The 15177-nt window shown below is 43.2% G+C and overlaps 1 protein-coding gene and 2 long non-coding RNA genes across 3 annotated transcripts; 2 read left to right on the forward strand and 1 right to left on the reverse strand.

The window, feature by feature from the left end:
- The first annotated feature begins 497 nt into the window (after positions 1-497).
- On the forward strand, positions 498-10677 carry LOC146656501 (G2/M phase-specific E3 ubiquitin-protein ligase-like). Its single transcript, XM_085425278.1, has 4 exons — positions 498-884; positions 9430-9599; positions 10128-10342; positions 10442-10677. Exons 1-4 carry the CDS (start codon positions 498-500, stop codon positions 10675-10677), a joined length of 1008 nt encoding a protein of 335 aa, XP_085281404.1.
- A 344-nt stretch (positions 10678-11021) lies between these two features.
- On the reverse strand, positions 11022-12770 carry LOC146656502 (uncharacterized). Its single transcript, XR_014914209.1, has 3 exons — positions 12254-12770; positions 11559-11775; positions 11022-11354 (listed from the first exon to the last, which is right to left on the reverse strand). It is a non-coding gene; the product is annotated as an uncharacterized LOC146656502 (long non-coding RNA).
- A 1668-nt stretch (positions 12771-14438) lies between these two features.
- LOC146656503 (uncharacterized) lies at positions 14439-14884 on the forward strand. Its single transcript, XR_014913884.1, has 3 exons — positions 14439-14484; positions 14558-14647; positions 14725-14884. It is a non-coding gene; the product is annotated as an uncharacterized LOC146656503 (long non-coding RNA).
- The last annotated feature ends 293 nt before the right edge of the window (positions 14885-15177 follow it).

Genomic DNA, 15177 nt, shown 5'->3' on the forward strand with positions numbered 1-15177 from the left:
CCTTTTCACTGTGCAATACTTTTTGCTAATATTCAACGGTGCAATAGACTTCAATAATTGAAATGTGCAATTCCCTTGTATTCTTATTCCTATTTATTGTATTTATCCCTTTGGTATACTCTTTATTTATATATTTCCTGTTTTACTTTGAAGGTCTCTGTCTTATCTCAGTGTGTTCAGTTTACGCTTCCTTTTGTCTCGTCAGTTCTGATTTGCCCCAGCTGTGTTTCCCTCCTGTTATTCATTCCCTGATTGCTCCCTCTTTGTATTTAAGCCCTGTGTTTCTCTGTGTCCGTGTCGTGATCTACCGTTTATTTTGCTGTGTGTTTTGTCAATCCGCTGGTGTTAGTTTATTTTTTGACCTTTTTTCCCAGTTATGTTATGTTTGAGTTCAGCATTAAAGCTGTTTTGGTTTAAGTTCTGTCTCCGGAGTCTGCACCTTGGGTCCTATTCCTGTCTGCACACAGCCACACCTAACAGAAGATCGCGACCAGAACATGGACCCAGCAGCACTCGCCCCGTCTGAAGAGCTCAGGGAGGATATAATTTATTCAGTGGATAAATTATGTGACCTGTGGCTGAATCATTCTGGGGAGGAATTTCAGCGTGCTGTAGCGAACCGGCTACAGCGACTGGTTTCTGGTCTCCCCTGGCTTTTGGACTCACTTCACCCACTCATACAGGAGTTTTTCCTTAATGAGCTTGATCTGCATCCCCCTGTTGCTACCGCTCACCTACCCAACTCGGAGAAAGATGTGCTGCCCAGCCCACCGGACTTGGAGTTGCCCGGCCCATTGGAGCCATCACCGAGGAGGAAGCGGCGGCCGCGCCACCGGCGTGTCACCCCACAGCTGGACCCCGGGATGTCAAAACAACCGGCTGTGGTGAGCAAAAAGGACACTTTTTCTTTTTCTTCGGGCCATGGGACTATTTATTCTGGGGCTATATTTTTTGCATCAGCTGCTCAGCCACGGGGTCACTTAGCTGCACAGCCGTCTGTCTCCGCTGGAGGGTCCGAGGGGCCGGTTCAGCCACCTGTTTCCGCTGGAGGGTCCGAGGGGCCCGTTCAGCCACCTGTCTCCGCTGGAGGGTCCGAGGAACCGCTTCAGCTGTGTCTTCCTGCTGGAGGATCCGAGGGGCCAGTTCAGCCACCTGTTTCCGCTGGAGGGTCCGAGGGGCCCGTTCAGCCACCTGTTTCCGCTGGAGGGTCCGAGGGGCCCGTTCAGCCACCTGTCTCCGCTGGAGGGTCCGAGGGGCCCGTTCAGCCACCTGTCTCCGCTGGAGGGTCCGAGGGGCCCGTTCAGCCACCTGTTTCCGCTGGAGGGTCCGAGGGGCCCGTTCAGCCACCTGTTTCCGCTGGAAGGTCCGAGGGGCCCGTTCAGCCACCTGTCTCCGCTGGAGGGTCCGAGGGGCCCGTTCAGCCGTCTCTTCCTGCTGGGGGATCCGAGGGGCCCGTTCAGCCGTCTCTTCCTGCTGGGGGATCCGAGGGGCCCGTTCAGCCTCTTGCCTCGTCAGCTGGGGGTCCGGGAGGACCCAGCCAGCACGTCCCAGTGTCTGCTGATGGTTCTGGCGAGGCCGTTCAGCCACCACCGGCTCCACCGCCTGGTCCGGCCTCAGCCTCTGCAGCTCCGCCTGGTCCGGCCTCCGAGTGTTCAGCTTCGTCTGCTCCTGAGGTCTCCATGCTGTCTGTTCCTGCACGTCCTGTCCAAAAATTGTTGATTGAGCATTTATACACCGAGTATTGTCCTTCCTTCAGCCCAAAGATCGAAAGAATTGGGAGGATTTAACAAGACCAATCTCACCCTCACATGATGGTGAGGATAGACACGAGCTCTGTGATGAGGATTGAATGTCTCAGTTGGGAAATTGAAGAACTCAGAAGACAGCAGTGCCTACACAGAGAGACAGAGTAGAAAAAACACAATTTGTCATTCATTACATGAATTAAAACTTGATGAATGACTAAAAGTTCAATCATTTGAGTGTGGAATCATTTATAAAATAAACAGGATTTAAAATTAATTAACTGCATTAAAAGCACTGACATGAATTTGAATGGGGTGATCCTGGCTCAAGAGTTGGGAGTTCCCCTTGTAATCGGAAGGTTGCTGGTTCTATCCCCGGCTTGGACACTCTCGGTCGTTGTGTCCTTGGGCAAGACACTTCACCCGTTGCCTACTGGTGGGGGTCAGAGGGCCCGGTGGCGCCAGTGTTCAGCAGCCTCGCCTCTGTCAGTGCGCCCCAGGGTGGCTGTAGCTACAATGTAGATGCCATCACCTGTGTGTGAATGTGTGTGTGTGTGAATGGGGGGATGACTGAATGTAGAGTAAAGCACTTGGGGGTCCATAGAGACTAAGTAAAGCGCTATACTCTAAGGAGCTTGGAAAGAAAAGCGTCTGGACTTCTTTAAGTTGCTTGAAGACGTTTCATCTCTCATCCGAGAAGCTTCTTCAGTTCTAAGGTCAAATGGTGGAGAGTCCCAGATTTAAACTCAGTGGGAGCTTGCCCCCAAAGAGGGACAAAGGACCCCCTGATGATCCTCTACCTAATCACAGCCGAGGTGTGAAAATGGGTGTGGGTCACAATCAGCCAGGGTTTCAGGGGAGCTCATTGTGAAACCTGGCCCCACCCTATCATGTGATTTCCTTAGGTCCGATGGCCCAGGATGTGAGTGGGCGTTAAGGCATCTGGGAAGGGTTCTCAAAACTGGATTATAGATGGCAGACAGTTGGTGTCATAAACCACCGACTCTGTTCAAAGATGGTCACTCACAGTGGACATAGATGCTTCTTTCTCTCCTCTTTCAAACCATCTGTCCTCTCTGTCCAATATGTCAACATTGGCATCCTCGAGGACAGATGGTTTGAAAGAGGAGTGAAAGAAGCCACCTTCACAGACATAAAGCGCTATACAAATATAGGCCACTTACCATTTACATGCACTTATGGACACACTTATGTTCGAAAATTGTGTTTGTTATTGAAAAATCTGTCCAGTAACAGAACACCACTCAGCCTCAAATCAGGCAGGCTGTTCATTCCAATCACTTCCCTCCAGGATCTTGCCACTGTTGCAAATATGATGTCTCCCAGTAGGACGCCCGAGTCCCCAGGTGGATAATCCACAAACACCTCACCCAGGGACTCCAAGAAGGTTGGGTACTCTGAATTATCAATGGGCGCATAAGTGCAGATGACAATCAGGGCGTGTTCCCCAACCTTAAAGCACAAGGAACTTCTTCCTTCTTGTCCACCAGGAAAAAAGGTACAGACAGAAACCTGAGGTGATACCAAGATACCCACTCCAGCCTGCCACCTCTCACTTAGGGCAACTCCAGACTGGGACAAAGTTCAGCCCCTCTCTAGCAGTCTGGTTCTAGAACCCAAATATATCTAGCTGGTACCACTCAACCTCACGCACTAACTCAGGCTCTTACCCCGCCAGAGAGGTGACATTTCATGTCCCTTTGCTAAGTCATAGTAATCGGGTATCCTTATCCCATATGGAGTGAACTGTTCCTTTGATTTCATACTCATATGGGGTCTTTTGTCTCGCTATTTGTCTGGTTCCTCAACCAGGACCAATTTGCCATGGGAGACCCTTGCTCCCTGGTACAACATAGCGCCTAGGATACCTGGGACACACAAAACCCTCCACTGTGATAAGGTAGAAATTCAGGGAGGAGAACACATGTTTTTTCTCTTTTACCTTTCATTTAGTTTTGGCAATAAATTCATCATGTAAATCTCTAATAAACTATGAAAAAAAACCCCAGCATGTCACGCAGTTTGTGTGTCCATTCTGCTGTTATCCTTGTGTGCTGTACTGCATGGGGATGCTGCACTCACTCAGAGGTCAGAGGTCATGTACAGTAACCACACTGACACCAAGAGGAGAAAAACAGCTGGCAGCAAAGGCAGGGAGGTGTCCATTTCAGCTTAACAGAAGAGGAATATAAAGATAGTGAAGGTCACAGTTTGAATCGGTCATATTTCATTCAATATAGTCGTGTACTGACAGATCCAGGATCAGTCCAAATCATCATCAGTTAGGTATGGATTGAAGTATATTTGTGAAAATGTTGGACTGTTCCTTTATCAGTGTCTAACAGTGTGTATATGAGAGCCATGTAATGTCCATGTGTGCATGCTGACTGTGCTGGTCTGACCCCCCCTCCTCCTTTCAGGGTGGAGCCTGCTGGAGTCCAATGGTTGAGACCAGGTCTGAGGAAGTGTAAGTGTGTTTTTAATGGGATTCATGAAAACAAAGCAGCACACATTCAACCATCTTCATCATTCACATCTCTGATGTCAGGAGTCATCATCAAAGTGTCAATCAATGAACAGACGATGGATCAATAACTGCAGCTGAATTGTGTTAGAATAGAATAGAATAGAATAGAATAGAATAATCCTTTAATTGTCCCACAAGGGGAAATTTGGTTGTAACAGCAGGGGGAAAGACACATATACAAACAAACAGTACACAGGACACAGAAACATACACAATTTTTCTTACATATTTACATTTGGACAATGGACAATGGTTACTATAAACACAGTACTGTACAGTGTTTGTTCTCTCCATCAGATTCCTGTCAACTCACAATCAACACAAACACCATAGGCAGAAAACTCAAAATGTCCAACAACAACAGGAAGGTGACACGTGAAGGATATCAGTCATATCCTGATCATCCAGACAGATTTAATATCTATTCTCAGCTGCTGTGTAGAAATGGTCTGACTGGTCGCTGTTACTGGGAGGTCGAGTGGAGAGGAGACGTTTATATATCAGTGAGTTACAGAAGAATCAGAAGGAAAGGACACAGTGCTGACTGTGAGTTTGGAGAGAAAAATCAGTCCTGGAGTCTGTACTGCACTGAGGATGGTCCTGTTCGTGTCTGGCACAATAAGAGATCAACATCCATCTCCTCCTCCTCCTCCTCCTCCTCCTCTGTTTCTAACAGTGTATGTGGACTGTCCTGCTGGCACTCTGTCCTTCTATAGAGTCTCCTCTGACACTCTGATCCACCTCCACACTTTCAACACCACATTCACTCAAATTCTTTATCCTGGGTTTAGGTTCCGGTCTCGTGGTGCCTCAGTGTCCCTGTGCTGAGTTGAGTGTAAAGAGTGTCTTCTGTTAGAGAAACACTCTGACTGTTGAACAGATAGTTCAGTCTGTACATGTCTGTCTCTTTCACTCACAAACACGTTTTCAGATTCATGGATTCAATCAGTTGATGTTTGAAACTGTTCTAAATAATTCCTTGTAATCCTCTTCCTCTTCAGTCCTTTAAAGATGGAAGCTCCCATTATTCCAGGATCCACATGTTGTTTTTCTGTCTTTTTCAACTCAAAGCTTCACAGTGAATCTCAGTATGTTTTGTTTCTCTGAAGCTCAGTTCACAACCAGCTCCTCTGCATTTTCAACAAGTCTGAGCTCATTAAAATGAATCCAAATGTTTGTTTCTCTTTCTTAATGGGATGTTTCCAAACTCTCCACATGCTCTTACTGTTTCATTCATTGTTGGAAGCTCATCATTTGAAAATGTTTCAGCCATATAAGCTGAAAATATTGGCTCAATAGTTTTGAATGCAGTTCTAACCAGTGTGCTGGGTTTTTAAAAATACGTGGCTGCTGCCTGATGTTGGGCCCACAGAGGAAGACGACTCACTCACTCTTCTTAACTTCCTCCTTAAACATGTGGAAGGAGAGCAAAGTGCTGCCAGACTCTTATTTCTGACAGGAACAGAAGAAACCACACCAAACTGTCCCAGTTACTCATCTTTCACCATTTTATACTAAAAACACTCAACTAATATTTCTAATATGGAAACAAATAAGCCCACATTAATGTAAGCATTTATGAAATAATAATAATAATGATTTCCTCCTGATCTAATTTCCATAGCAGAGAAAACTGTGGTGTATATTGAGGTGGAGGGTGTGGTCTATGGCTCAGGTGTAGAGTGAGGGTGGGGTCCTGTGTGCACCACAGCAGCATGCTGGGACTGCTGAGGGTGGAGGAGGCAGTGATGATGACATCAGAGCTGCAGCAAAGCAGTCAGCTGCACAGAGACCAGTGAATACAATACAATATATAGCACAATATTGAATGACAGAGACACGCTGTGTGAGCTTCCACAGATACGGTAAATCTGTGGAAGCTGCCAGCATATTGGTAAATAGCCTTTACTGAACATGATTTAGAAAAGGGTTATATATCAAATTTAATAATGACCCGTTTTTTCAAGTATCTTTATAACTCTGTGTTACTGTAACTACATTAAAACCAATCCAGTCCTTTTGGGCCACTTCAAAGCTCTCAAACCGGAAACACTAGCCACTAGGCAAGGCTAAAGCTGAGGGCAAAATGGGATTTTTAAAGCACACGACTGAGAAGCCAAAACATACGTGGGAATGTTCACGTGTTGACAATATGTGATTAGAAAATTAAGTAAGAAAAATTGGAAGTGCTGCCACGCCGGGGAACCGATCCTGGCCCTTCAACTCCCGAACCAGAAACACTAGCCACTAGGCAAAGCAGCAAAAGCTGCGGCCTGGCCCACTGTCAAAGTGGGAGTTTTAGAGCAAACGACTGAGATGCCCACCAAAATTAAAACGCTACAAAGCTCATTCGTGAATGGCGTTGAACAAAAACACACTTGGGAATGTTCATGTTTTGACGATATGTGATTAGAACAACCGGAAACATTAGCCACTAGGCTAAAGCTATATCAGGATGAAGCTGAACTAGGAGCTATAATGATGTAAGCACAGGTGTATTTGTTGCCGAAGTGTTTCTACCTTCAGTGTCTGGGAGAGGTGTATCCACAGCTGGGCAAACCATGAAGGGAGGAGGACCCTTCTCACCTTTTTGTCCGCAATTTATTACACTGCACAGTCAAATTTTCCAGACTATGCAGTTAATCTTTTTTTTAGGGCTAAGATATTGTTGCATTGTGCCATGTTGTGAGTTGAATTAAAAGTAAAAGTAAAGATATAAAAGTACAATGAGTACATCTGAGATCATAAAGTACAGCAGTAGTAGGTGTATAAAAGTTGCGTCAAATGTCATGTTTATCTGACATGACTAAAACCAGGCTCCAAAGCTGCACTGTCCCGTTCTATTGCTTTGACCCCTCTGTCCTCATCTTCCATAAAGTTTATGTCCTCAGCTCATACCAGGGTGGCCGCCTGCTTGTCACCTTTGCTTCTCTGAGACGCTGGGCCTTTGACTCTGGGCGCCCCATCTGGAGCATCACTCCTTTTCCTGCTGAGTCCTGGATGCAGTTGTTGTCCAGATGTGCGCCCTCAGGTCTTTGATAATCTTGGGTGCTGCAGATGGATCTATATCTGTCTGCCTCTGGCTCCTGGGTTAGGATTAGGGTTATTGTGGCTTCCCACCATCATCATGAATTTTGTATACAAACACACACACACACACACACACACACACACCACTAGAAGATTGTTGATATGTGCGTCTCTGCTCTTTCATATTTTGTGTTTAGGGTTTTCTGTTGTATTTCATCATAAGATGTAGTTACTTAGGTCTCAGCTCTGGGTGCTAATGACAGTTAAAATAATGAAAATATAATAATAAAAGTAATATAAAAGTCAAAAATGCTAATTAATAATTGCAAAACAACAATCAAATCACTTAAACTATACTTATCTAACTAACCTACTCTGAGCTGAGGCTGAGATCTTATCTTTTGTGAGAAGAGGGCGGAGGAAGGATGAGCACAGCCAGGCTTAAAGATGCTCCTGTCCCCGAATTCTGTGTTGATGATAATCACCCAGCAGGAAAGCAGCTCTAGTGGAAGTATGATGTAATCAAAATCCTTCTGAATGAACCATCTAGCACGGCAACAATGAGCAGATGAAAAGCCAAAAATGACAACATGAGTTCACTGTTACGGCCGAGACCGTTTTGGACGAGTGACAGGACTCAAACGCAGGACGCCGAACAGCTCGTAAGTAGATTTTAAAAAAATAATGTTTAATGTGTCCACAAATATTCATAAACAAAAAGGTGAAAATAGACAAGTGCGACGTTCCACCACTGAAACTAAATAATGATCTGGTCCGGGTCAGAGAGGACAGCTATTGGACTGGAAAGCAAGTCACATTCGATCCAGGAAAAGGTCGGGGTCACTGTAACAGAGTGCAGATGTTCAGATACGGATAAGGAGACATATGAATATGTTGCTGGTTCAGAATCCTTCTTCGTACTGCGTACTTGCCACAGGAGGTCGGAGATGACGTAGAGGGGTGAGTAGTCCGGGTGTGAAATCCAAAAAACTCCTGGCGTGGAGGCAGAGAGGCAGGTAGGTAATTTGGGTAGCCCGTGGGACGGCCAGATGGTCCAGCATTCAAACAGGTGCTCTTCGGCAGGGGATGACAGTTGGGTGTAGCTGAGAAAGAGGCGCACAAAAAAAAAAAAAACATACAGTGAGGCAAGGTGTTTCACAAAATACATAGGGAATGATGGTGGTGGCCTGCACTGACTGATGTTAGCAGAGAATCTGGCGAAGAGAGATTGAGTACGCTGGCCTTAAGAGTCCCCGGCTAAATTACCCACAGGTGTAAGCGATCAGCCAAAACACTGAGGCCCCTCCCCGGGGTGGAGACGCCGGCTCGGAGGGAGACACACTGGCACACACCCGGACCATGACATTCACAGGTTGGCCTGAGATTCCCCCTCTAGTGTCTCTGCTGGAATCTTCAACATGAACCTCTTAGATGCTGACCTGCTGACCCGCTCCTCTCTCAGAAGACAAAAGGGAAGAACCCCGAATCTCTACTACACCTCATTTTTATACCTGTTCACCCTTTGTATGTGTGAGAGCTGCTGCTCACAATAAACTGAAAGTGTTTGAGGAACAAAGAGAAACAGAGAAAATCAGCTGATGATCCACTGAAGACACTCAAAGCAAGAGCAAGAGCAAAGCAAAGTGACTGAATGAAGCAGAGATTTTATTGAGGACTGACAGAAAAGTGCATCGAGCAGGAGATGATTTCATGTGGAAGACCAGAATATAGAGAATTTGAACAGAACAAGTCCAGCATAAAAGGATCCAAATGTTTCCACTCGGCCTAAGTCATCAGAAATATCCAGCATGAACACACATGAAGAATCCAAGGCATCGATCAGATGGAAGAAGATCAGAATGTATGGATAACAAGAAGTATGCACTTGGAGTCTTTCTAGATCTATAAAAAGCATTTGATACTGTTGACCACAAAATTCTAAAAATCTGAAAGGACAGATTTCCACCTCCCAACAACACAAGTGAAATAACAAATTGATTATTTTTTTTAATCCAATGTTTTTTAATCCAATGTTTGAATGAATCATAAAAGTAGTGAAAATTATTTTTGTTTTTCTTACAGTAAACCTTTTTTTTTTTTTTATAGGTCCTGAAAGCTGAATCAGAGGAGTCTTTGCATAATCTTATTTTGCAAAACAGCACAATCTTCCAAACTGCTGGATGCCTCAGAAACGTCAAGCCTTGTGAGAAACAAGCATTTGTGGAGGAGTACCTCAGATGGTACATCCTTGAAAGAAACCAAAGTGTCATTCAACGGTAAACTCATTACTCCTTTTAAATTCAGGATGGCCAGTTGCTCATCACAGCAGCCACTGACATTTTCAGACCTTCAGATGTATATGAAAAAACTGATTCAGTAGCATCCGTGTGATCTGATGAACAACAAGTTAATTCCTGAGCCACTGTCGCACGCTATTAACCTTTTGACACTAGAACTCTAATTTAGTATACATTTATTGTTCACAATGACCCATAATAATCATAGTCATGCAACATGATTAATTTTTCAGATATTTATAAAAAGAGGTGATCCCTTGTTTGACACACTTCTTTATTCCAGTGTGAAAGCACTATTTTTTTTAAATGCTGAAATCCCAATGAGCTCTTCTTTTTTGCTGTCACAGTTAATTTCTGAGCACTATGAATTGTTTTTGTGTATGCATTTGAAATCTGTCCAAATTTATAATGAAAGATCTAGTAGGTAAAGACATTTAAACAAAATTTAGAAGACTGCAATAGTTATAGCTATAAACCAATTATTAGTTATTTGTCTATCCTTTGCAGATTTAAAGATGGACTGGAAAGTCTGAATTTTTTAAGTGCACTGCAACAACATTCCAGTGTGCTGGCCTCACTCCTATGCTTCTCTGCCAAGGCCCTGACTGCTTCAGAACTGGAGAGCATGTTCAGACCAGATCTCAGCCCAGCAGGAAGCAACAAGCGGCATAAGGAGGTCCTAACACTTGGCTTTTGGGCAGATTATCTCCTTGATTGTGAAGGTTTGAATGGCCGTTTTTATTTGTTTATAGTTTTATGAAATGAGAGGTAAGGAAATTAATTTTCTGTAATGTACTACAGTGTTTACTTTCTTCTTTCAGAGAAGGCAACAGCAGTGTGTCTGGAAGATTTGATGATGTTTGCCACAGGGCTGACGGCAGTTCCACCGGCAGGAATGACGCCACCACCATGCATCCAGTTTTTAAGTGATTCGCCTTTTCCAGTTGCAAACACCTGTGCAAATACTCTGAAGCTACCCATCTGTGACTCATACAGCATCTTTAAGGCCAACATGGACTTTGGAATTCAAAATGCTCCAGGATTTGGATGTCCTTAAATCAGCAAGGTCATCAAGTTACAGTTACTGAGTTACCCTGTTAGGTTCAGCTGCTGTTGGCACACTACTTAACACATTCATGTGATAAGCAACTTCCATATTGTTAAACATTTAGTTGTTTTTTCTTAATATTGTGTATGTTGGAAAAGTGACAGAAATGCTGGACACTATTTGTAAATGGTTTTATTAAAGAAAATTGTAAATGTTTCCTTGTGGTTAAATGTTAATATTTAAATTCATGCCAGTTGCTGTATATTATGAACAATATTATATTCAATTTAGCAAGAGGGAAAGGAAACACTACTAACATTAAAAAATGAAGGAAAAACAGAAGGGCTGGAGCACTCAAGTAAGTCCAAAGGTTTTATTAGGTGCAAAAAAAGGAAAGAAACTAACGTTTTGACACAGTGTGTGTCTTCGTCAGAGTAACTCTGACAAATGTCATTACAAACTGAAGTTCAGTTGGTATCTAAAACCCAGCTATGTCCTTCAGGGCCAAATACAGTTCTGTGGCCGATTCCCAGTCTTGTGGCTGCTGCAGTGTGTTTTGTTGTACAGCCTGTTGTAAATATTCCTCAATGTTTGGATCACCACACAATCCAACCAGTAGCCCCTCCTCGGGAAACACATCCAGTTCCCTCTCCTCAACAGCAAATCCACAGTCTCTTGAACCATATCTGCAAAATGAAAGCAGAACAGTGAAGGATTTTTGCTGACAATATGGAACTATATAAATCAACGCATGCAGTGACATGTTATAAACTGCTCTATCATACTTATGTGTAAAATTATGAATATATATTAACCAACTTAAGCAATAACAACACCTTGCATTTAGTTTGATGCAAAAGGTTAATTCATTTTGTTAAGAACTCAAATACCTGTGAGGCAAGAGAGAGTTCGTTTGGAATCCCCCCTGGACACGATGCAAGTCTGCTTGGCCGGATCCTGTGTTTGTTCCAGAGGTCTTTGCATTCATCCAGGTCTTTCTGTAGAACCCCTCTGAAGCAGAATCTCAGCAAGCATTGGTGTTCGTGGCTTCCATTTAAGTTTCCAGAGTCTCTTAGGTCTCCAAACAAGTCCATCCAAAACTGAGACCTGGGTATATAATTAATATTTAAGAATCAATTTAGCTTTGTTCTTGGTCATTTTATAGGGTTTGTTACATTTTGGTCCCATTTAAAACATGCCACAAATGGATGTCAAACAAAGTAATGCATATTAGTTTTCCATAAATATTGAAGTGACCCTGCAGTAATGTTCTTGTTAAAAATGCTGTATTCTTTTCACTCTGTTCTGTGTGTTGATTGTGAGGAGTGGAGAGTTTGGTCTGAGTTTTTCAATTTGTATTGGCATCGTTAAATCTAGGCAAGCATACTCATTTCGGCACAACAGCTGACGGTGACCATTTTGAGTTCCTGCAATAAAGTGATGGCTGTTAACGTCTATCTCATCCAACTTTTCAACACGTCCAGCAGGACGCTACTCTATTTTCTTAAATGCATGTAAAAAAAAACAAAAACAATCTGATCAGCTTTCACTGTAGCTTACACCTACCAGACACAAATGTACCCACCTTCCTCTTCTGAAATAAGACCACCATGACTCGATGCGCTGATTCCCAGTAGATGATCCATAACTGTGGCTTGACGATCCAGCATAATAGTCCGTGTGCGCGTGACGGAGGGTACACTGTATTGCTGCCATAGTCCCATTCTCAGTCCCGAAGTATGTTCGTAATCTCATTGGTATCACACCAAGACTCTTTACACAGTTTATATAATTGTGAGCTATAACAGCCGGGTTGTTGTTTGTTGCTCCACACACAAGCCACATCAGTCTTCTTGAAAAGCCATCTATACATCCTGACAGGGCCAAGCCAAAGGGTTTCAGTTTATCATAGCCATCTACATGCCATATGTAATTGGGCCCCATGGAGTAATACGTGCATCTTGTGAACCTCCTTCGAGTTCTCAAAGCGATTCCTTGAGGATTTAGTTGTCTCAACAGCCTCATAACTACATCACGCTTGACACGCAGCTTGTGTTTTTGTTTGAGAACTTGCCACATGGTCCGATATCCAAACAATTGTCCTGGTCCTCGAAGCTCAGCCAAAATGGCACGCCTCACCTCAGGAAGTGGAGAATAGTTGCCTCGTCTGTACAGTCCAGATTCTTTTAATTGCGTTTTCAGTGTACGCATACTAATTGAAATGTCACGATTACACTTGAGCATATCCAGTATCATCTCGTATGTATGTCCTGAATCAAAATATTCTCGAATAGCAACGGCTATGTTTGGGTCACCGCTAATGTTCGTGTTTGAAAAAATGCGCTACAGGCAGAGTAACTTCCGGTTCCAAAGATGAACAGCGCGGACGTCCAATCAGTGATGTCTCCTGTTGCCGACTGGTACCTACCCTTTCCGGTTTTCTTAATGTAATTGTGCTTCTCAATTTGTTTTTGTGATTCTTCTTTTGTTTTTGTGCTTCTTAATTTGATTTTGTGATTCTCAATTTTGTTTTTGTGATTCTCAATTTTGTTTTTGTGCTTCTCAATTTTGTTTTTGTGCTTCTCAATTTTGTTTTTGTGCTTCTTAATTTGTTTTTGTGCTTCTCAATTTTGTTTTTGTGATTCTCAATTTTGTTTTTGTGCTTCTCAGTTTTGTTTTTGTGCTTCTCAATTTTGTTTTTGTACTTCTCAATTTTGTTTTTGTGCTTCTCAATTTGTTTTTGTGCTTCTCAGTTTTGTTTTTGTGCTTCTTAATTTGATTTTGTGATTCTCAGTTTTGTTTTTGTGCTTCTCAGTTTTGTTGTTGTGTTTAGCAATTTGTTGGTGTGATTTGCACTTCAGGGCCTCTCAATTTTGTTGTTGTGTTTAGCAATTTGTTGGTGTGATTTGCACTTCAGGGCCACCGTAGTATTGGGTCCGAAAATGTTTATTATGTATATAAATGATATTTGTAAAGTATCAAAGATACTAAAGTTTGTAATTTTTGCAGATGATACCAATATACTTTGTTCCGGTGTGGAATCTCAACAGGTTTTGGAGGTGATCACACAGGAATTAAAGATATTAAAGAAGTGGTTTGATAGAAACAAATTGTCCTTAAATTTAAATTTAAAAAAAATTATGTTATTCGGAAACATAAATTTCTGAATAACATAAATTATTGTGTTGATAACGTATATCTAGAAAGGGTTAATACCATAAAATTTCTTGGTGTGATCACTGATCATAAGGCCTGTTGGAAATCTCACATCACTTGTGTGAGGGGAAAGTTAGCACGGGGCATTGCTGTCTTGGGGAAAGTAAAACAATTTCTGGATAGGAAAACATTGTATATGTTATATTGTGCTTTACTATTACCATACATGAGTTATTGTGTAAAAGTTTGGGGAAATACATATAAAAGTAATATTCAGACTATAATCATAATACAGAAATGTTTATTAGACTGTTACGACCCGGCTCGAAATGACCATAACAAGAGCGGGGTGTCCCGTGACTTCCCACGCCCAAACAGACACAGCCACAGCATCGGACTTTTAACAATAGTTTATTCACAACAATGGTAGTGGGAGTGTATAATTTCAGGGTTAGCTAATGTGACAAGTGAGACCTGGAGACTTGGAACCGCCCCTGGTGGGCGGAGCTGGTCTTCGCTCCTTTCATAAGCGCAGGTGTGGGCAATTGGGTATTCCTTTGCAAACCTGAAGCTGCGAGTGCTTGGTCCGAGTTGGGCAAGTTGGTGTTTCTTAACTATGAAAGTCTGATACACGTCCTCCCCTAAACTTCTGTTAGAACGGTAGGTTACACAAAAATGTACCACTTGAGCTCTGGCTGTTGGCAGAGGTTTACAGTTATTTGCACCCTTGTAGGTGGGAAACATTGCTCCCGTGAGAACGGTATAGTGGACTTCATCGCCACTGACCCACATTTATTAGGGTGTGACACGAACTTGTGGACAGGTAACAAAACCAATTCAGTGGAGGAATATTCCTGTGTTTTATTGTCCAGCTAGTGATCTCCTGCCTTTTATTCACAGAGTACCGAGCTGCTGCTTTGCCAGGTGGATTTCTGGCTGCGGGCAAAGGACCCGACACATCAGTGTGTTTTAATTTGTTTTAAACTGGTGTAAGCCGACAGACTGACTGCTGCGGCTGTCGATGGTTTTGGTTTTTTGTTTTACTTTTTCTGTATCAGTAGGCACCACCGATATTGATTCGCAGGCGGTGAAGGCGCTGCAGGGAAAACAAATCCTTTTTTGTCTCCCCGCTCTTGCATGCACAGCGGGGGGCCCGAGTGAAGACGGCACCGAAGATTTGCCTTTTGTTTCTATAGTGTTTTACCCATTTGGGGTCATGTGTGAGTTGCCGTCCATTTTTAACCTGTGTGCTATGTTGATTTGTTTTTAAACTGTTCTCCGCAGCGCTTGTCCTGCCTCACGGGCAATCGTACAGTCTTATCGTTTTTTAATAAGGTAACGTTTTTAATTGTT

This window comes from Rhamphochromis longiceps, linkage group LG12 (assembly GCF_057381845.1).
Source record: "Rhamphochromis longiceps isolate RC_006_pf linkage group LG12, R_longiceps_female_GT1.1, whole genome shotgun sequence".
Taxonomy (NCBI): Eukaryota; Metazoa; Chordata; class Actinopteri; order Cichliformes; family Cichlidae; genus Rhamphochromis; species Rhamphochromis longiceps.